Source organism: Pezoporus flaviventris, unplaced genomic scaffold (assembly GCF_033815535.1).
Source record: "Pezoporus flaviventris isolate CSIRO_AGI_PZ_B2104156 unplaced genomic scaffold, CSIRO_AGI_Pfla_v1 ptg000036l, whole genome shotgun sequence".
Classification (NCBI taxonomy): Eukaryota; Metazoa; Chordata; class Aves; order Psittaciformes; family Psittacidae; genus Pezoporus; species Pezoporus flaviventris.
In genome coordinates this window covers 12,079,180-12,101,930 of record NW_026892584.1, presented here as the reverse complement: position 1 = coordinate 12,101,930, position 22,751 = coordinate 12,079,180, and the positions used below count along the sequence as shown (strand labels likewise).

General features: G+C 36.8%; 1 protein-coding gene across 1 annotated transcript in view; it reads left to right on the top strand.

Moving 5' to 3' along the window:
- The first annotated feature begins 8,511 nt into the window (after positions 1-8,511).
- The window catches only part of LOC133274705 (mucin-5AC-like), a 44,744-nt gene continuing 30,504 nt past the window's right edge, over positions 8,512-22,751 (top strand). Inside the window, exons 1-16 of the mRNA XM_061464242.1 lie at positions 8,512-8,620; positions 12,257-12,325; positions 13,270-13,323; positions 13,712-13,973; positions 14,379-14,493; positions 15,117-15,207; positions 16,030-16,139; positions 16,355-16,571; positions 17,511-17,690; positions 18,102-18,219; positions 19,046-19,184; positions 20,209-20,319; positions 20,882-20,951; positions 21,703-21,840; positions 21,925-22,089; positions 22,471-22,565. Of these exons, the coding sequence (XP_061320226.1) occupies positions 8,548-8,620; positions 12,257-12,325; positions 13,270-13,323; positions 13,712-13,973; positions 14,379-14,493; positions 15,117-15,207; positions 16,030-16,139; positions 16,355-16,571; positions 17,511-17,690; positions 18,102-18,219; positions 19,046-19,184; positions 20,209-20,319; positions 20,882-20,951; positions 21,703-21,840; positions 21,925-22,089; positions 22,471-22,565 (2,007 nt within the window). The 5' untranslated portion in view covers positions 8,512-8,547. The remainder of the gene's footprint in view (positions 8,621-12,256; positions 12,326-13,269; positions 13,324-13,711; positions 13,974-14,378; positions 14,494-15,116; positions 15,208-16,029; positions 16,140-16,354; positions 16,572-17,510; positions 17,691-18,101; positions 18,220-19,045; positions 19,185-20,208; positions 20,320-20,881; positions 20,952-21,702; positions 21,841-21,924; positions 22,090-22,470; positions 22,566-22,751) is intronic.

The window sequence follows — 22,751 nt, the reverse complement described above, 5'->3', positions numbered from 1 at the left end:
ATATTTTGCACAGCTGGATCATTCTGATTAAAATATTTCCAACTTCTCTCAAAAATACTTGGCGTGAGTAGATCAAAAGTCTGTAAATGTCAACTAAAATCTTGACAAAGTCATAGCAATTGGAAAGAGGGCCTTAGCATGGAAAATGTATTATATCTGGCAGTGCTATATGGCAAAGTTATAAGAAAGATTCAGAAACAAATCAAAACTAGAATTGGTCATGTTCTAGCTAGTGTATAACTGATGGTTCAAGATAATAATTCATGTTAGTAGGCATGCAGTCATTTAGCTTCCACAATCCTGCATTATACATTGCCTTGTGATAGGAAGCATGTTGTCCAGGAAGTAAGCCAGCAAATGGAAAGATACAATCGTTATCAAATAACATTATTAAAGGAATAATAAAATTTGTATAAGCTTCCATAGAAGTCTCTTCATTGATTTCAGTAGGAGGTGAATAATGTTCTACAGATATTAAATTCTTACCCAACTGTGAAGAATAGAGGATATCTAAGGTTAATTACTAAAATATAAGTTCAAATTCTTATGGTTTAACAAATCAGCATAATTGAAGAAAAATACAAATTTGCACAGATATCTGTCATTAGTTTCATTATCTGGATCTCTGGACCACTGAAAAGACATCTGAATACAATTCTTTCTCCAAGCTGTTCTTCGCTAAATCAATTTAGATAATCTTCCTGCCTGTAAGCCCACAGCAACAACTTTCCCACATTAACATTCAAGGACCACTGGATGAAAAAAATGTCTGAGGAAAATCATTTTTTGAAGAATTTTTTGTGTAGAATTGACTAAATTACATGCATAAATAGACTTGCATTCCTTTCTCCTTACGAACAAATACTAGCTAGAACAGTGACTTATCAACAGGTACACCCAAAAGAATAATCATCAGAGTTTCCTGACATTCTGTTCTATTCTCCTTGGTTTCAAAATATATCAAGGTTTTGCTCCATTCAGAACTTCTATATTGTTTCGATCCACAAATATTCTAGCAAATAGTACTAGAGCCAAATGTCTTTTTTGGATACAGCTAATGTCTCTGATGTACAGAATAAGCCTGTTCAGTTCTTTCATGAGTGGTTAAACTGGAAATTCTTACCAAAAGTCATACTTGTCTTTGATCTTGATATATATAGGATGTTGCTGCTGTTAGGAGCAAACCAGCCCAAACAGAAAAACCAACTGGATTGTCCAGAGTGTACATACAACATGCTCTGTGGTTGAGACCACCTTAGCCTTCACAGTTAAGGTGAGTTTAATGTTAATCCAACAATATATTTCACTACATACAATAGTCCTAAACGGTTCCATCACAGTTGACATACATACAATAGTCCTAAACAGTTCCATCACAGTTGACATGCTTATGTTCAAACTGAATACAATGGAAAAACTCTTTATCAACTTGAAAGACCAGCAGAAAAAAAGTCAACTTATCTCTCAAATATATTAAAAGTGCTTAGAAAGTCCTTGAGTTGCAAGTCTGGGGCAAGAAACTTTAAACATTACTTTGAAGTTATTGTTTGCAATGTCATAGAACTACTGTACCAAACTCAGGGCTTCTGCAATACTGACATGTGATCTGCAACGGAGAGACATAACGCACTGAATACGCCTCCATGTATGGAAAGACACGCCTTCATCTGAGCATTACACAGCACAGTTCAAGGGGGAGGTGAAACATTGCTTCTGTGAGTGCAACAAGAGAGGACTAGTTACTTTGCTCATATTAGGACAACCTGAAGAATACTTAATATTTTCCTAGTGCCAACATATAACAAAGTCATTGCAGGTAGAAGAGGCAATTCTCTCACACCTTTGCGCATCAAAATCTGGGGAAAAGGGTTAGCATTTTTAATTATCAATTTTCAATAATCACAGATTTTTACTCCAGAATCATCCAGTATCAGTTTCTATCATAATAGTATGTAAATGAAGAATCTGCTAGTTCCTTCTTGATACATTTATAATAAAATGATTTTAGCCAGGCAAAAGATAGAAGGGAAATCGGACACAGAGAAGAATTTTGCACATTGGCATTCTGCGAGGAAATTATAAAGTTGAAAATAAATCCATGGACTCCTGACTCTCAGAAGACTGCCATAGCCACTTCTGTAACAGACCATAGCTCCACCAGATTCCTGTTAGCGATTATACCACTGATTTAGAGCCAATTTATTTTTGTCTTCTCTAGTAACATTTTTTGCAATATACCTCAAGATTCTTACTGTGAATCATGTTCTATCCATGTTCGTACTCAGACATAAACAGAAATACTCAGTTTTTGTTTCCTAAGTACTTTGAATGAGTTGCAAGTGGTTTGAAACTCAGCTGCTTTACCTATGCCAGCAGTGGCAGGCACCCTTTTGCTGTCCCATAATTCTCGCTTGGTCTTAAAATACAAGATAATGTGTAGTCTGTGGAAAGCAGAAGCTTGCTTACAGTATTCCTGCCCAGCTTCTTTGTCCGATTAGAATGGGACAAGAGAAATAACACCAAAATCACATCCATTCTTTACCTTTCTTATTCTGTTAGCTGGCTGCAGAATATACTCAGTGATATGCTGGTGCTGTACCCACCACGAGGCTGGACAGTGTTTTGATCGTCTAGTCCTTACTGGTATTTTGACAGGTAACATAGAGAGAGCACTGTAACAGGGTAACATAGCCACAGCTACATGGCTCACAGCCATGGATATATTTTATCAGTCCTTATGTCTTATGTATAGGACAATGCCTAGAAATTCAGAAAATCATACTTTTATGAAGCATTTTATGAAAGACAACTATATATAGAAAAAGGAATTAAACTAGAACACTGATTCCCTGTCCCTGAGCAAATAGAAGTGCATTTAACAACCTCAAAAATCAAAGTGGAGTCCTGAACTTGAAATAGGAATGAGTAAGGAAAACAAAGACTGGAACAGAATTAGTAGGAAGGGGAAAAGTCTTAAATGCTGCAGGTGTTCCTGCAGCACTCAGATGTGCTACAAGAAACAAACAGAGCTTGTATGTAGTCCTAGAATCTCCCTTTAAAAAATTTAACTGGCAAGTATGTTATCTATAAAAGGTGTGTTTTCAGTTCATGTACTCAAGAATCTGGAGAAACAATAGATCATAAGCCACAAAAAAAATGATTGATTTATATAATTGTCAAAACTTTAGAAATAATTAAACTTATGGTGGTTGAACATGATCTTGCACAGAAAGGCGGTGAGAATTTGGAGCCAGGTCATTCACTGACCTGGTTCACTGTGAGGGTCAGTAGAGTGCCAAGGCTGGAGCAAGGGAGGGAGTACACGTGTCGCTGGTGAAGGGGTAAAAGGTATGAGCAGCTCTCCTTTAGGTGGGTTGAACTGAGAACTGTATTGTTGCATTGTTGTTTGTCTGCTCGGGATGGATGCCAGGTAACTTCTATAATCTGAAGAACAGGGCATACAAGGAGATAAAGAATGGTAAGATTGACTCCTGAGGCAGAAGTTCAGCTGAGCCTCTAAACTCAGTCAGCACTGCTGTTGTGGTTTAACTCCAGCCGGCCCCTAAGCCCCACACAGCCACTCATTCAACCCCCCCCCCCCGATAGGACGGGGAAGAGAATTGGAAGGATAAAGTGAGAAAACTCCTGGGTTGAGATAAAGACAGTTCAATAGGTAAAGCAAAAGCTACATGTACTAGTGAAGAAAAGCAAGGAATTCTTTCACCACTTCCCATTGGCAGGCAGGTGTTCAGCTTCCCCAGGAAATCGGGACTCCAGCATGCATAATGGTTACTTGGGAAGACAAACACCATCACTCCTAAAGTTCCCCCCTTCCTTCTTCTTCCCCTAGTGCTACTGCTGAGCATGACATCATATGGTCTGAAATATCCCTTTGGTCAGTTGGGGTCAATTCCCAACTCCTTGGTACCCCCAACCTCCTCGTTGGTGGGCTTGTGTGAGGAGCAGAAAAGCCTTAACTCTGTGTGAGCACTGCTCAGTAATAACTAAAACATCCCTATATTACCAACACTGTTTTCAGCACAAAACCAAAACATAGCAACATACTGCCTAGTATGAAGAAAATTAACTCTATCCCAGCCAAAACCAGCACATTCTCCACCCCTAATTCCATACCACTTACATCATGCTAAGGTAATACACTATCTGATACAACCTCATTAATCACCACCCTTCTTCCCATCCTTTGATATAATACACAGATGTCATTTGCCTTGTCTATGAACCACCCCTGTAATATCTCCAAAGCCAGAGTTTTCTTCTACATTTCAGAGTACCTTGCATAACCAGTTCTAAAGTTAGTGTAACAAATTAAAAAGCAGTAACAACCATATTCAACACAGAGCTCATCTACCATTCTCTCTCTCCACATGCTTTTCACAGTGAGGATGTGTGTGGCTTTGTTTTCCATGGAGAAACCTCTCTGAGATTTCTTACGTAGTATGACGTGTTATACTAAGCAGAAAACAGACTGCACCATCTACTCCAAGAATCTGGGAAAGGAACCTATGGCCAGAGTATGTCCACCATTTTCTTCCACAGTGGCAGTGCACATATTTATTAGGGAAAGTTAACAGGACATTAAAAAAAGGGTGGACAGTGAACATGAATCCCTGGGTAGGGCTGGTAAGCAAATCCCTGGTGAGTCACCTGTAGACTGATGGAAGAAAAGAACAGTTGAGACTATGGGAGAAAGGTGAGAAAAGCATGAGCAGGACAAGCCAAGGAGAGCAACTAAACCTCTCCAGAGATAAATGGAAAGGGTGTGCCAGATCCTCTGCTTCTGCTTAAGTTAATGACAACTTGGTTTATGTTAATTGCAGACTGTCACTACTTTACATTAATTGGACAGATTATATCCATTGTCAGAACTGTGGGTCAAATGACACATATGTTGGATTTACTGTTACCAGAGGCACTTTTAGTGACCAATCCATTGGAATCGGTTTTTGGTACATAATCAGTGTAGGAGTCAGAAGAGTATTTGTCAGACAAATTCTTGACTGTTGTGATTAATTTCCAACAATCTCTCACCTATAAAATGAACTGGTCTGTATCAACTCTACAGATCTATCCTAAATTAATTTCCAGATTATTTGATGCTGAGATGTCAAGATAAGCCTCTCGGATTTACACACATTACAACTGAGAAAAACAGACAAAAAAGCAGGGAAGAAAAAAAATGCTTTCAACAGCTCTGTAAACATTCCCTCCTGAAAACAAAAACACTTTGTTCTAGTTCTAGGCAATATCCAAACTGTGGTCCTTTAATAGACTCCTGGTTTACATTAACAATGGAGACAACTGCTTGAGTTTCTGTTACTAAAATACTTCACAACTTGCTTCTGCAGTTCCTTTTCCTTCTTACAACTGAACAGGAGAGCTTGCTCCTTCCTACCTACGTAGGTAGGCTATTTTCTCTGCGCCATCTGGGAAAGTCAGAAGTCCTCCGACTTCTATTTGTCAACCTACAAGAACCACTTGGAGCAACCACCCATGTGACCAACAAACATATTTACTTAAACCCTTCTGGGTTTTGTGATATTCTCATTTACAGATATAGTTCCCTCAGCAGTCAGTAAAATCTTACAGCCTGATAATTTTCTAAATTTCACATAAGCCAGCTAACAGAGTGACATGACTTTCTTCTGTACATTTTTTGTTATTACCGATTTCACCCAGTGGTAGAGAGGCTGTATGGCTGGCTAAGCTGAACACTGGAACATCATTTGAATGCCACTACTCCCTGGAAATCAAAAATTTCAGTCTAAGCAGTAGCAACAATAACTCCAGACTAGTTTTGAGAAAAATACCTGACCAATATCTTTTGAACCAGGACAACCTTTACAGCAGCTATGTAATAGTGTGCACTGGTAAACGTTTAGTGAAGTAGCATGTTCAAGTTTGACATTCATTGTTTCAGTCACAAGGAGTTATAATGAGTGAAAACTAAAAACTGTCCCAGAAGAAGAAAAAACTGTTTGATATTAGCACTCTGCTTAGCAACAACTCCAGTAAGAGAGACAGGGCAAGGGAAAAAAAAGCCTTGACCCCAGTGACACACCTAGTCATCCAAGGTACAGACACCCTCCTCACCTTCACCCGATGAGTATCAAAAGCACTAAATGTCCCCTCAGAAAACTCCTCCTTTTATCAGTAGTCCCTTGCTCTAGTTTACCCAATCGGAAACAAGAAACTTTCTCCAAATATTTTAAAGTAACACAAGGAGATCCTGGTATTCTGATACTCCCTTTATGCAGAGGTGGGTGTAACCGAAAAGAGAAGCAAGCTCTGCTACTTCTGGCCATCACATGTAGCCCACTGCTGAAGGTATATGCACATTAGTTGCTGAAAGCCTAGTTTGTTGGGTGGCTTCTCTAATTGCTTAACTGAGACTAGCGTATATTTATTTAATACAGCTAACTTGTCATGTAAACAAGGTATCATTTGCCTTCACTATGTACAGATGAATTTATATTCATTACGAGTACTGGCACAGAATTAAACAACGTTCTATGGGCAGGAAATGCAGCCTTTTCTTTTCTCCTAGTCTGCTGAAGCATGAAGATACAGATCTAGGGTGTGTAAACAGCTTACTACTGATTATGAAGATGTAACTTCATTAAACATCCTGGATATTTTGACAGGGAATGTGTTTCATACCATCCATAGAAGGCCAGTATGTTGGCTTAAGTACCCCAACTTTGCCATAGTAAGCTACCACTGATTTCAGTCCAGAATTCAAATCCAGATAAGACTTCATAAACAAACCCTTTTTTTGTTTATTTTACAATACTAAATGAGTGAGGGTCTAATATACTTAGTGCTAAACAAAAGTGAAACTGAAATGAATTGGAAAAAAAAAATACACTATTCAGTTCAGTAACACCTGAATTGAACATCGTATTATATTGTACCATTCTTTTATGGAAAAAAAAAATAATTACAATTGCAGGGTAGGATTTTGATAAGAACCCAAGGTAATCAGGCATCCAGCTGTGATCACATTTTACAACTAGGACACCTTCTCCACCTTGTCTCCTTCCCTTTTTTCAGCAGAAATGACAAACATGAGCAGAGACTGCTGAATTGAGTCTTACCAGGCATGCAGAAGTTAATACTGTCCTGTTTTATACAAAGTCCTTTCTGCGTCCCTAAAAATCCTGGTATATAACTTCTTAGATATAGCTGTCAGGTGTCTCTTATGAAATCTCCCACTGAGCACCAACTCTCATTCCATTTCTTACAATGAAGACATTCTGATCCATCAGCTACCTTCATTCTTGGCTGAAGATGAAAATGAACTGAGGACAAATGATATGTGTATAGCAAGTGCTGAATTGTGAACATTTTTGTTAATCTTTTACCATATTAAAAGTACACTGCCCTTGGAAAGAAACAGAAATCTGCCCAGAGCAATTCATACTACCTACCTCTGATGCCAAGCTAAAAAACAAAAAAGAAGTAGCAACACTGCCTGTGTTTATTGAAGTACATATTCATTCCAGCTTTTGAAATTATAATCCAGTAGAATTGCAAAAAAACAGTGTGCAAAAAAAAGTACATTAAACATATACTGGCAAGCCTAATAGTCCCAATTCCTTGCCTGTTTCTCTAATCTGTAGTCCTTATTAACTCCATGGATGTGAATGTAATTACACAGGAATGATCCTGAAATGATGTATCAGTCACAGGCCATAATCACCGTAACATTTATTTTCTCCTACAAAGTTGGTGTCTGGTTGTCTGACTGAAATTGATTCTGGTATTTTCTGTAAGGCAAAATCAGATTATACAGAGAATTTAAAAGTAGATTTCAAGGTTTAACCCCATCCCTAATAAAATACAGGATACAGTCTATGAGAAGCTAGCTTTATGTTCCTCAGATATGTGCCTAATGCTTTTGTCAGCACCACACAGAAGTGTTTCCATGGCATACAGTCAGTGTGACCATGTGGTACTGCAGGACCCTTCAAGGTTATTAGTCTGTTCTTTCCACAGGAAGATGAGCTGCCCCAAGAGGCAACTTAATAGTGGGTTCTTACATATGAAATACTCCACACATCCTTGGACTTCAGAAATTAGCAGGAGTTTTTTGCTAAGGAGCTGCCTGGCACCAGTTACAGTTTTGAATGACTTAGAATAGCTACTTACATGCCATCTGCATAACTGTAAAGCAAAACCTTATTAAATTTGTTCCAGGACCTGTTATTTGTGGAGGAGGAGTTGTATTTTATTTGCATGATATGTTTCGTTATTAGACTGAATCTTAACAAAGTATACGTACATATATATCTATATACTCCTCCCAAAATGCAAATACCATTGGCCAGTTTCTGAGAAAGGAAGAGGATCTTCTATTTACCTGTTCATTTGCTAAAATCCCCAAAACTCCACCTTTCTAGAGTCTCTGAATCAATCTGGGACTGAAGCCAAAGTCACCTACTATATAAGAGTGACAGAGCACCAGTAAACTACTCCTCCTGACCAACTTTAGACCTGACATACTTGTGCCAGACTCCACTCAAGATGGGGTCTGGCAGGGGGATATGGGTACCAGAATGGGCTTTCCTATTAGCAGCTTGCTGTGTCCATCTGATAGGTAAGAAGCTGCCGTCTTTTACTGGGGGAAAAAAAAAATAAATACTCTAGATCCAGTAATATATTTTAAACAACGATACTCATTATTTCACTTAACAGATGGTTGCATTTAAAAAGATTTCTTTGTTGTTGTTTTTTTTCCAATTTTCATTAAATATTTAATGTCTATTAACTGATTTAACATTTTAATAATAATTTAAGATTGCCTTGCACTCCTGCATATAACTACATTTGGAAGGCAGCTTTGAAGACAAAAAACAAAAAGAACCATTAATCATGTCTTAAAATGTCAGGTTTTCAGTATCACTTATGCCTTACAGAAGTATTTTATCCCTGCTGCATTTTGTATTAGGGTTGATTATTGTTTTTTTGCAATTTAAACCAGTGCAATTTCCAATTGTTAGATCAGACCACTGCTCAATCTTTTTCAGCATCTTGTCACCTATCAGGAGCTGATATCAGATTCCTCTAGATTTCTTGCAATTTCTGTTGGGAAAGAGACTAGAAAGGAATATTCACGTGGCAGTCATCTTCAGTAACTAATTCTGCACTGATGATACCCTATGCAAAGAATATAAAATACTGATGTTAGGTGTGAACAGGACTGGGAGATTTGGCATATGCAATCCACCATTTTGCATGTTTTTTTTTCCTCCTGTCAATTATTATATCTATCAGGGCTGGTCTTGGCAGTGTTTTTAATATGAGTAGTCCTATTAAGTCAGTGGGACCACTTATATTAAAATTACTTGCATGAGTACAAGCTTGGTAGGTCAGTCTCATTCATGTATAGTAATTACTGCCCTGTTGAAAACATTTTTATATCTTCTGATTGCCTATGTAAATTTATCTTGAATATCATTTTCAAAACATTAACAAGTGCAAATATACTTTTAGGCTACTTTATAGATTGTGAAATAAAGACTAAAATACTGACAAGTTGATTTAAGCGCAAAATACAACAGCCACTTAGAGTATAAGCTGATGTTTAGAGTTATACAATGTCAGTAAAAAGCATCTTCAGCCATTCATTGAACAAGCAAGTTATTTGTACTGTGCAATGCTAATCTGATAAACTGCTTTGGAAAAAGAGCAATGGTTAGACAGTGTCCAGCAAACTCCACCTTATTTGAATCAAACTCCATGGAAAATATTTTCAAATGCCTCGAGTGACTAAAAAATATTAGCCCAATCCCACACTATGTCCACATACATCCTGTGCCTGACTATATTTTGGGTCAAATACTAACTTTCATAAATTGATTGTAATGATAACTGTGTATGTGGATTGGCAGCTGGATATGACTTAGTAAGATGCATCTAGAAATATTATTAATAATTAGGTAGGTTCCCAAATTATCAATTAGTAAATGATCTTGACTATTCTTAAACTAAGAGACATTTCTTTTTATAATGGTCAACCACGTGGCATTGTGCAATTGCTAAATAAACCAATGCAGCTAGAATTTCCTTGGGAATGATGTATTTGCTAAGTAAACAAAAGCCCCTGCCATTTCCTTGAGAAAAATTAACAGGCCAAAATACATGTATATACTATTCTGCTCTGTTAGAAAGGTTCTCATGCTAGAATAAACAAACATTCTATGATTCTAGGCCAGATGAGATTCCTATAGATGCGTTGGGTGAGAGCAAATTCTGGTCTATTATTAAAACTTAGAGAGGCATTTGTCTCACCTGATCAGTATCAATTTTTCTCACTAGATGAATTATAATGATATGAATGCATTTACTTAATGACATTATCTATGATACTGAAACACTAACAGGAAATTAAAAATTTGTTTAAAATCCATCCTAAGTTACTTATTTATACATCACTAGAGGTCACTCACAAAGTTAAATGAGAAAAGAATTAAAAGCTTAGGTCTGAAAGAAACTGCAGACACTGCAGCAACTTCTATATATAGTGATTCTGCTCTGGGATCAGGTATTCAGTCTGCTTACATGGTGGAAACACTCAGGAGTTACATCAGAAAAATAATTACAAGGAAAAAAAGGAGCCCCGGTCTGATTATTTTTAAGGCAAAGGTATTGTTCAGCTTTCATGGAGGTATCTGGGTTGAGTTCCTGAAGTGAAGGAAATCGTCAGCAACGAATGTAAACACCTGAGGTGACTGAGGTTTACGGCACATCCCTGACTTCATCATTTTTCTTTACTCCACCAAGGTGGCTCCCTGTTCAGTGAGATGGGTGTTATGGATCCATTTCTGAGTCAGTGAACTCTTCCCCCTGTATAAGGAAAAAGGGGGTTTAACATAAGACTTAATTACAGAGTCAGTCCCTCTTTTAAAGAGAAATTCTCTAGACAGTTAGACTGCTCATTCACATAATCCTGATGAGGATTCAGATATTAGTAATTTCATCACCTAAATCTTTTGAGGATTTAGACTAGGCAGGTTACAGGTACATGTTATTCAACATGTTCCAAGCACGGTTATCACATGCTGACAGGATTCAGTCCTTCACAAAATAAGGTTGTACCTATTTTTCTTTTACAGTAAATCAGTAAATTTTTTACTTATATTTCCTGATAAAAGACAAGAGCTTAGAGCATTAACCTAGAAGCTCAGGGTTAGTCTTTTTCTAGGCATCAGGTTTTCATGTCAAAATTCTTCATCTCTCGAAAGTCTTTGTCAGTATTTCTGCTGGTATGGTAGTGCTGGGCCATGTATGGAAAGGAATTAAAAATGTATGGAGTCATGATAGAGAGGAGACCTCATCTGTAAGACAGTTCACATAGTTGATCTCCTAACCATTTAACTGGAGGTATAAAAATAATCCTTCAAGCAAGGCACAATACTAGGAAAGTTTTGACGCAGCTGAGTGTCCTAATCATGTGGTCACATGACCATGGCCTGTATTTTATGCCTCTGTCCCACTGTTTTCAGCACAGTGTCTCAGCTTCAGGTGGTGTAGCAAGAGCCCTTGGTCAAATAGGCTTACAGTATGATGCCTAAGGTTTTCTGCAGAGAAGATGTGAGTTTGAACCATTTCAGAGTGAGAAGAGGGCTAGAAGAAAAAACCTGGTTCTTTTGGTTCCTTCTCCTGGGTTACTTCTCAGGCTATGGACCCTTGTATCATCATTCAGAGGTGCCTTCTTACAGCCAGCTGAAAGGCAAATCTAGATCCCTGACTGAGGCTCCAGATTTGCTCCTGAAGAAAAGGGCCTATGCTTAGGCGTAAAAGAAATTGGCATAGAAGTATCTGCAGCCATTAGCAGATCAAGCCCCAAGTCCCTTGTTTCTTTTAACCAGTTCTGTGCCCTTTCTTAGTATTGCCTAGCTATAGGCAATAGACTTTCTGATTCTTCCTGTTGTTTCACTTATTAATGAGATTTAGTGCAGCAGTGAATTAAGGGCTGTGATCCAGTCATTAGAAAAAAGAAATGAGATATAAATGAATTGTTATTTGAATTTAGAGCTGTATTTGTAATAGAAAACATTATTGCTTTTTACCTTTTGGAAGGGGCTGTTTCTTTTTTTCTGATTTGATAGAGGACTGTCCCCTTTGTCTTATATAGATACACCTGGGTCCTTTGATCACATCTAAAAGCTTTGATTTAAAAGTTCAGATACAGGAAATTGTACTTAATATGTTTTTTACAATTTATTCACAGGAGCTGACACTGAAATCCAGCAGGAAACAGGAAGCAAATACATGGAGGATATTCAGCAGAAACAAAACAGTATGTTCATTTATACTGTGTGTTTGTATCTACTTGCCACATCTCTGCTTAATAATGAAAATGCCTAAAAAACCTCCCTAGATATTGCCAGTAATGTCAAATAAAGATACATGTGTATTAACAAGCCCCTTTCTCTGTAAGAATAGTATATTTGATAGTATACTAGATAACAGATACCAAATACTAATCACACAGAGTAGTTATATTTGTGTAATAATAGGCAACTAAAAAAACAGATGTGTGTTTGTAGAGGCTGTATGCATATGTGCATTAATATGTATAAAACAATACCAAAGTGGAATACACATGCAGTGTTTGGTTCCAAATAAATAAGGAAATGAGATCACTTTGGCAAACTGTAAAGTCAGCAGCTGATGTTGATAAATCAAGATGGCAACCCAACTGCATTGATTTCTACAATGTAATGATTTGTGATCATCCTGTTAACAGATTTGTGGCCATTTCTGAATGGTTTCAGCCCCTTAACAGAAAAATACTAAACAGAGAGCAAAGAGGATAATTAAATTGTTTATTCCCTCCTTAGAAAGAGAAGGTTTAATGAGAAGGCAACTATGCTTTTGTACCAGTAATAGGCTAATCTAGTACCGCTTAACCTGTTGAATTTTCCAGTGTGTCTGAAGCACTCCAATATGCAGAGCTGTGAATTTCTGCTTCTCCTAACACAAAACAGACTTCTATAAAAGGGTCAAAAAGGTAGAAAATGCAGATCATCACAGTTGAAAGAAATTTCTTATGATTTAACTATACTGATTTTGAATTTTAGTATGCACTTTTAACCTATCCATGGCCTGTGAAACAGAAAACAGGCTTAACATTGTTTCATTAGAGCTGGCATATTAATTTTCTAGTCCTTTCTAGATAAATTTTAGGTGCAAATGTTGGTATTGTTATACTAGTTTTTTGGTTTATTTCTTTTCTTCTAGCTTCTGCTATGGTAAACATCATCTGGCCAATGCTGACAGATCCATTAATAAGACGTAAGTAGAGGAAATTAAATGTATTCAGTAAGTTTTCAGCTTCAGGGGATGCAGACAGGGAAAGGGACTGGTAAAGGAAGTAATGGATTCTTTAGAAGAGAAATACAATGATTAAGAAACATAATATTGAAGTGTTAGCTGAAATGTGGATGACTAATAAAGCTCTAGATGAAGATAACTATAGCCATTTATAGGGAAATATGAGTAACAGATATGAGTGAAGAGTGAATATACAGTTTTATAATGGATAGATGGACAGAAAATAACAAATGGAGGTAGGCAGATGGAAACTATTTAATGATAACATGAAACCTAGAGAAAGCTGATTTTCAAAATATTAAGGTTGAGAATTTTAAGTCATTTATTTACAGCTAGTGTTAATTCACAGCTTCCAATCCTGCTCACAATGGTCGTGTGTGCAGCACATGGGGCAACTTCCACTTCAAGACCTTCGATGGAGACATATTCTCCTTCCCTGGGCTCTGTAATTACGTTTTTGCATCCCATTGCAACACTCCCTATGAGGATTTCAACATCCAGATTAGGCGCACAGTGGTGGAAAATGCTCCAACAATCAATCGTATCACCATGATACTTGAAGGTGTAGCTGCTGAACTAACAAAGGATGTTGTAACAATCAACAGCAACAGGTGAGTTCATTCATAACGCTTGTTTGGTAACCCCATACTTTTTTTCAGACTTGAAAAAGTACTTTGGTGTATTTTGAGGGGAGAAATTATGTTTTTCAAGAAATCTGACAATTTTACCATTATAAATTAGTTACTATTAATTCCTTTCACAGTAAATGATCCTTCCCTTAAAGATCAACTCAGAAATACAATTTGGATGAAAAATCCTGAGAAGTTGGATCCAAATTCAGGTCCATATTTGATGATGTTATACCATCTTATGTTTTAATTGCTTTTCTTTCCACATAACTGCATTATTTTAGAATTCCTATGCATGCTGGATACCACAAGCCTTTTTTTTTTTTCTTTCTCTTTATCAAACATCTGGATCAGAAAATACCTAGCTTTCTTTCTGCCTTTTCCCAGAGTTCAACTGCCATACAGAGAATTTGGAATTACGATAGAGAAAAGCAGCATTTATGTCAAAGTTGCCAGCAAAATGGGTGTTGTGTTAATGTGGAATGAAGATGACAATATCCTGGTAAGAACTGCTCCTGGACCTGCCTGCATCTTCAGGGACCTGAGCTAATTTTTGAATAGGCTGGTCCATATCTGTTTAGGAGGTTACTATTACCTTCTACTATCATACTGTTGAGCAATTCTTTCTTAGTATAAGATAGGTTTACACCCAGGTAGCCCTAAAGAAAATTACAGGGATTTACATCTAGTGGACAGCAGGCATCTGCTTAAAAAAGTGAAAAATCACTTTCACTGTATCATTAACACATTGGCATCGTTATAGGGCATACTTACCCCTTCAGGTATAATTTTCTAGCAGAATTTCGCTCTCTTAGGACTTCATTTTTACTATGGATTTGATTTTCTTTCTGAAGAACAAATAGAAAGAAAGAGGCTAAGAGCAATACAGATAATACAGTGAAAACATAAGTCTGCATCAATAGCATCTATAACTTGAACTCTGTGTTGTAAATCAAATCCAAGGCAACTCTTCATTCTATCACCCAGGTTTGAATTCGATTGCTAAATAAAGTTACACAATTATGAAAATACTTAGAGGCAGCAGTTGCAGGCGCTTTCAGTGGTCTTCAACCTATTTTAAAATGTTAACACTAACATCTATCTATTTACTGTCCATTATTTTAGCTGGAATTGAATGAGAAATATGCTAATCAGACCTGTGGACTTTGTGGGGACTTCAATGGCTTTCCAATTTACAATGAGTTCTATTCAAACAGTAAGTTTTTTAAGTAATACAGTTGGTTTCTGAAGTCTTCAACTTACTTTCTTTGTATTCTTTTAACTGTAACATAATCAGCGTTCATCTTTTCTATCCTGTTAAATGATTTATCCAGAAGTTATGATTCAATCTCTGTTCACAAATAAGTAGTGCAGAGATCAGTTAATGTGATTTAATATTTTAAGCATAAATACAGTACTCGTGCTAAGAACTGATTGCATATTCCTTGTATGCCATGGTTTATTTACGTTATCAGCTAACCCTATAAAAATGAGTCGGATTTCGACTAATAACAGAAATAGCTATAGAAATATATTCAAAGAAAAATGCAATTTTATTGTCTAGGCAGTCCATTTATTGTTTCAGTTCCGTCTTAAAATTGGTATATTTGCCTGATGAGTTGCATAATTTTTGTAAGATCTTATCTTCATCATTCTATCCAGCATTGGATAGCATTCTATCCAGCATCTATCTCCATTGTCCAAATCCCTGTTTAGATTCTTTCTCTATTCCCTGCATGAGCTCAACATAATCTGAAAACAGTTTGTTATTTTTCTACTAAAAATCTTAGTTTGCATCCAGATGTAATAGGCTGAAAATTGTTTTCTAATGTTTACTTTTTCCAGGGTGCTCTGCAAGAAAAATTGAAACAGGGAAGTAGTGCTTCCTTTGGAAGGGGTGATGATCAAATTTAAAGACTTAAGGGCAGTAGCTGTCTTGGCCAGTCTTGAACAGAATTTTTGAGAGAAGAAAAAAATAAAGCACAGTTGCATTGAACAAAAAACCCCCAACCTTCATTATTAAACTTCTTTTGTGCAGATATTAAGATTACAGCAATGCAGTTTGGGAATATGCAGAAAATGGATGGGCCAACAGAAGTCTGTGAAGACTCTGCTTCTACCCTGCCAGACAATTGCACTGATATTTTTGTAAGGATTTTTTTACTATTTCATTTTTCTTTCAAACTTATACTTATCCTTCTGCAGCTTCAGCTGGGTCAACAGGAAATGCCCTTGGGAGACAGCAACTTAAAGGAGCTTATATGATTCTATTAAAGAATAATTATACAAAGTAACAATACAAATATATTGCTCTTTTATTTTTTTTGTTTAGTTTGTTAGGTTTTAATTTTTTTCTTCCTAAGGATGACATATGTGAGGAAACATTGACCAGCTCTGCATTTGCAGAGTGTAATCACCTAGTTGATGTTAAAGAGTACATTACGGCCTGCCAAGAAGATTTGTGCCGCTCTGAAGAGTCTAAAAATGCCTCATGTATCTGTGACACCTTTGCTGAATACTCCCGGCAGTGTGCTCATGCTGGTGGGCATCCTCTGAACTGGAGAACCTCAAAACTGTGTCGTAAGTATCACAGTAGATAGCCTTAGTTTATGCCCAGTAACTAAAAAACAATAAGCTCTGAGATGATGCTGAGGATGAATGACAAATTGCAGACCATTCAAGATGATTGCATTTTCCAGAGGATACTGATGTGCAAGTTTCAGCATGAAGACTTCAGCAAAAGAGCTAAGGTTTCTAATGTAAACTGGATTAAATACTATCAAAGACTTACAATCTAATTGAGAGTCAAGGTATTACTTAATTAACTGGGACAGTAAAATAATCAAATAAAGGAGAAAGGAGGAAGAAAGAGGCAGGCTTGTTAGCTTGTATTCCTGTTTCTCTCCTTTACTCATGGTGGCTACAGCATTTTTCATTCTCTGTTGTTAAGTGATTGGGTCTTCACAGGTGTTAAGTACTTATTTATCTCCTCTTCTTTGGTAGTGAGGAGACTGCACCAGTGTAATCTTCACAGAGATTTGCACTGAATTAAACACATACTAGATTAGGGGTGTAGTTGTTGATACTGTCATCAGACCTGCATTTGCTTCAGAACAAAAGCCCACAAGGTACTATTTGTCCTTCCAATGCTCTCTGGAAAATGTAAATATACTAAAGCTTTAGGAATTTAAGTTTTACATTTCAATAGCAAGACAGGTGTTCATGTGAAGGTTGCTTTCAGTAGAAACACAGGCCTTGCTGACTTAGAGGGGTCATTACCTTCTTGTCCACACAAACCCAGTCACTGAGCCAGTTTGGCCCCAGGCAATCATGGAAACCACATCTCAACTGTAAAATATGAAACTAGGTGACTAAATTAGCAAATTTTGAGATCTGGCAGTCAACCTGCAGTTTAGTGTGGTTTTTACATTTAGCTGTTAAATGAATATAAATATTTTCATACACAGTGGACCAGAAACACTTTTGACTGAAATAATCTCTCCTCCTTCAAAATTTTAGCCAAGAAGTGTCCTTACAACATGCAGTATGAGGAGTGTGGCTCCCCCTGTGCTGACACATGCACCAATCCTGAACCATCTCAGTTTTGTGAAGAACACTGTATGGACGGTTGTTTCTGCCCACCAGGCAAGTTATTATGTACTCACAATTCTGATCTCAAAGAACAGCAGCAGCTTACCTGTAGGATTTGAGCAGGTTCCTTGGGGTTTAAATTCCCTTTACTCACAGCTGTAAATGACCAGTATTTGTCATGTCTCAGCTGAGAAAAGAAACATGAATTAAATGCCAATATATGTGCAACATTAAGAAAGCAGGAAAGCAGAACAGTAAACAGTTCAAGGCCAGTACCCCAACAAGATACTTATTGTACTACAGTAAGTACCTTTTTCAAAGCAGATGGAGTTTAAGAATATAAAGGTTGAATCCTTCATTGTACGAACTGGCACAGTCTTACTGGCCTCAGCATAGGTATGTCCATTCATGATAGCTGCAGATATAAAATGATATTTAGGATTTGTAGCAAATAGAAATGGTGTATAGGAAATACCTCTTTAACTGATCAAGTTTTTTGTCTTTATTTTGTTAATCTAGGGACTGTATTTGATGACATCAATAAATCTGGCTGCATCCCCCGTCAGCAGTGCTCCTGTGTTTACAATGGCAATGCATACGCCACAGGAACTTCCTTTTCAGGGCAATGTCATTCCTGGTAAACTTTGTAAATTTTCCAACTTACTATTTCCTCTCACATACTGAGTTTAATGGTTTATTATGCGCAATTGCATCATTGTTAATTGATATGCGTGTTTAACTGACCGCTACAATTCCAAAATATCAATAAAGAACATTCTGTGTTTCATTTAGCAACAGCCTTAACAAGCTTTGCACTCTAACTCAAGGTGATGAAAGCAAGGATTTACCATGTTTAGATTTCTTACCAGTCAATTAAAATGCTTCCTCTTTGTTTATTTTGTTCAAACATGTGGACTTCTCTGAAGGGAATGAAATTGGCATTATTTATGTATTTGCAGATACTTATTTTCTGTGGAGAAAGGAAGGGATGACACACTACAGCCTCTATTTTACAGTTATTAATCCTGTACTTGTATACTACCACATCGCCTTAGAAAACAGAGATACTCTGCATTAAGAATAGACATGGGGTTATATTTCTGTTAGTTTTGGACATATCTGAATAACAAACCAGAAGAGATTTTAATTTGTTGTTGTGATTTATGTTAGCTACAAAACCCAAGCAATTAATCATCCAATACCTGTTGCTGGAGAGTTCACCTGTTCAAAGGAGGAAAACAACTAAATAAGCAAAGTGAATGCATTCCAGAGTCATTCCTTTTAAAGTGTTGCATCATGCGTTCACAATGTTTTAGAAAGTCCTAAACCTAGATTTACTGTGTGTCAACCTACAACCTGAAGGAAAAAACAGTAGCAAAATAGCGGAACCCAATTTCACCATAATTCCTTATACTCTGGATCCCTGTTACCCATTTCAGCTAATGTGATTCTTTCTCTTCCAGTACCTGTAATGGAGGCCAGTGGCGTTGTGAAAACACATCATGCCCAGGAACATGTTCAGTAGAGGGAGGTTCACACATTTCCACATACGATAAAAAATATTATGATCACCATGGAAACTGCACTTATGTCCTTTCTAAGGTGGGAAGCAAATATTACTAGGTCATAAAGCCTTACACATTTACAGAAAGAAAAGTTCATCTCAGTTAACACTTTTGAAACTTACCTCTTTTGACATAAAGAGGTTCAATTGCCTCTCAGTTAGCCAGATGTTTACTAGAACATATGCTGCCATTCAAATGGCAATCATCAGTTAACTATTAGACTGTCATGCAACAGTATATGGTGTTTACTGGGGAATTTCCAGTTCCTTGATGTAGTATTTGTTGAAAAGCACATCTGCATTCCTCAGTGTGATTAATCCAGCTTTCTGAGTTGCAGAATTTTTGCCATGTTACTGTGTTGTACAGTATTGGGCCAAATGGTACAAGTCTGAAAAACTACACTAGTTCTGAAGGAAAAAAAAAAAATTCAATTTATACGACCTACGTTTTTATTTAATTTCTGGGAAGTTCAAATACAGAAAATCATTTCAAGTCAAATGACATATTTCATTTAGGTTTTGAACCTTTTTTAAATAAATTCAAAAAAAAGTCAAAAGAAATAGAAAAATTAAAAGTTAATTATAATCAAAATATTTAACTAAGGCAATGTACAAGTATTTTTCTTTATCTTTTAGGGGCTGTTTCTGTTCCTTCTTTCCTTTCCTTTTCCCTCTTCCCTCATCCGCATGATTCAGAAAAAAAAAAAAAAAAAAAGCAGCTATATCTTATTGCTCTCCTGAAAAACGTTTTATCTGAAATTTACATCTAGCATTGATACCACCTACAGAAAGAAAAGACAGCAGAACTGAATCAAACATTATAAGTATGCATGAATAAAAGCTCCAGATATGTATATCATTAATAAAATGCAAATTTTCACATTGTTCCTAATCATTACAAAAGGCAAAACTGAATCTTAGGCCAAAGAAGGCCAGGGATTCAGGAGAAACTGTCCCCTCTTCAGAAACGGGTATATTTTTCAGAGTTGAGGGAAAATTTTACAGGGAAAGCTTCTGTAAGTAAGCTTTTCATGAAATAACTGTTGGCATTTTTTTTTTCAGCACTGTACAGATGGAACATTTGCCATCCTGGTAGAACTACGCAAATGTGGCCTAACAAAAACTGGGACATGCTTAGAGACAGTGACCCTCAACATGAATAAAGGACAAACTGTAAGAATGCAAAATAAGCATGGGAAATAACTACTGAAAATATGGGAGCAAAGAAACTAAGCCTTAATTCATCAGGGAACTGAATTTTTCTCTCAAATGGTCAGCATATGTGATAAGTACATGTTATTTTTAATCCAGTGAAAAGAAATTTATTTTTTAATGAAAATCAGATCGGCCATAAATTTGGCTTTCTGGAAGTTCATTAAGAAAGACACTGTAGTCACCAAGCAGAAAAAAAACTATTTTCTCTGCCAATTAGATGGAAAAAAACATAAGCTTTTAAGTTAGAAACTACAACTGTTAAGGGATGTAATTCATCACAAAGATAGATACATTTAAAGAGACCAAGGTGCTGTAATTCCCTAAGAAGCTGAGAAAGTCTCTTTAGAAATAATTCTTTTATTACAGGAAATGTACAAATCGGAATGAGAGAGGAGGTGAAGTCACAAAAAACCTACCCTTTTAATCTCTTTAATTAATATCACTGTAGTCATCACTATTAGTACTCCCTGGACTATAGTTATCCTTCACACAATTTCCTCTTGTTCCTCTTCATTACCAGCTCATCGAGGTCAAACCTGATGGTGGTGTGTATGTGAACTCCATCTATACCCAGCTGCCCATTTCATCAGGTATTTCTTTCTCTAACATTCTCTGAGCAATAAGAACAAAACTTCAACTCCACAACTGCTTATTTTCTTAACGGAAGATAAAGGGACTGTGAGTTGTTCAGAACCTGCATATTCGTATCTCCCAGTTCTCTTTGGAATATTTCCTGAGTGACACAAGTGCTTTTGAGGTAGAAGTGGGAAGTTTGATGTCATGAAGAAATGTGAGACAGTACAAGCATAGGAAAGAGTTCAAACAGAAACAAACAGCATTTACACTCTCCTGATTTGTTCAGTGTAAGGTTTATTTCCTTTTCACTGCCAAAAACTGAACACAGAAGATGCTTCCTCAGAAGTTTGATTTTTGCTCTTCTGTCTCAATAAGTAGCAATTCTGTGTGGTATCTCTGACCTCCTGATCCACTTATTTTCCATTTCCAGCAGAGTAAGGGCTCCAATTTATGCTGTATAAGCTTAGCAAAAGTATTCTTTTTAATGCTTAGTGCCATACAGTTTTTCCTTCTTACTCTGAAGGAGTAATAGCCATCTGCTTAACGTTGAGAGAGTGAATAAAGTTAACAACCTGGTAGCAACAATCAAATTCTGAACTGTAAATTTTGATTCATATTTCTGATACATTTTCATAAAGATTGGCTTTATTTCACCTCAGAATTTGCAAAAGTTGTGATAGAAATTTAAGGAGAATAGTATAATGGTGTACTGTTTCCAGCATTTGACCTCACTCAGAAAGTGACCATTCCGTTCTTCATCTGTAGCTAACGCTAATGTGTTCAGACCATCATCATTCTTCATCATCATGCAGACAAACTTTGGTGTCCTCCTTGAAATTCAAATTATACCCATGATGCAAGTGTTTGTGCGACTGGATCCTATTTTCAAAGGGCAGACATGTGGTAAGTGAATGAAATACAAGAACACGTTGCTTAATGTCTTTTGTCTAGTATGAGCAATACAAACTTTTCACTGCTTTTCAACAGGTCTCTGTGGCAATTTCAATGATCTCGAAACTGATGACTTCAAGGTTATAAGTGGAATAACTGAAGGAACAGCAACAGCATTTGCTGATACATGGATGACTCAGGCTTCATGCCCTAAAGTCCAGCGCAGTTTTGAGAACCCTTGTGCACTCAGCATTGATAATGGTGTGTGCTTCTTAGATTTTTTTACTGTTCTTGTTATTTATTACTAAAGAAAACACATATGTTGTAAAGCAAAGATAAGAGAAGAAAGACTTACATGCTTGGTAAAAACATAGCTCTGAAACCAGGAAAAAATGAATGCACTAGGGATAATTAACAAAGTCAATAAGGCTTTTCTTAGTAAGAGTTAGAGAAATGTAACTGAAGGAAATTGAAGGAACCTTAGCCCAGATGCTGAGTGGAAAAAACAAACAAACAAAAAAGGATAAGAAAAAGAGAGACTTTATGTGATTTCAGAACTGGCTTCACAGCCCAGGGCAGAGGGTTTTTTTTTTTTTTTAATGAAATACAAAGAGTATTTGTACTGTTTGTTTTTTTTCACAGAAAAATATGCTCAGCACTGGTGTGGACTACTAACTGACAAGAAAGGACCTTTTGCTGATTGTCACTATGCAGTGAATCCCTCTGATTACCACATGGTATTTTGTTAGACTGTTTTTCCCCTTAGAAAAAAATAGAAATAGGGTCATTACAACTAGCTACCAGAAAAGGACTGTTCCATATATCTCTCTCATCTTACGCAATGCCTGTATTTTCATTTCTGTACAGCAGCACTTCCTTCTCTCAACGTGTGTTTCTGTTTGTGTCGTAACATTACCTTATTT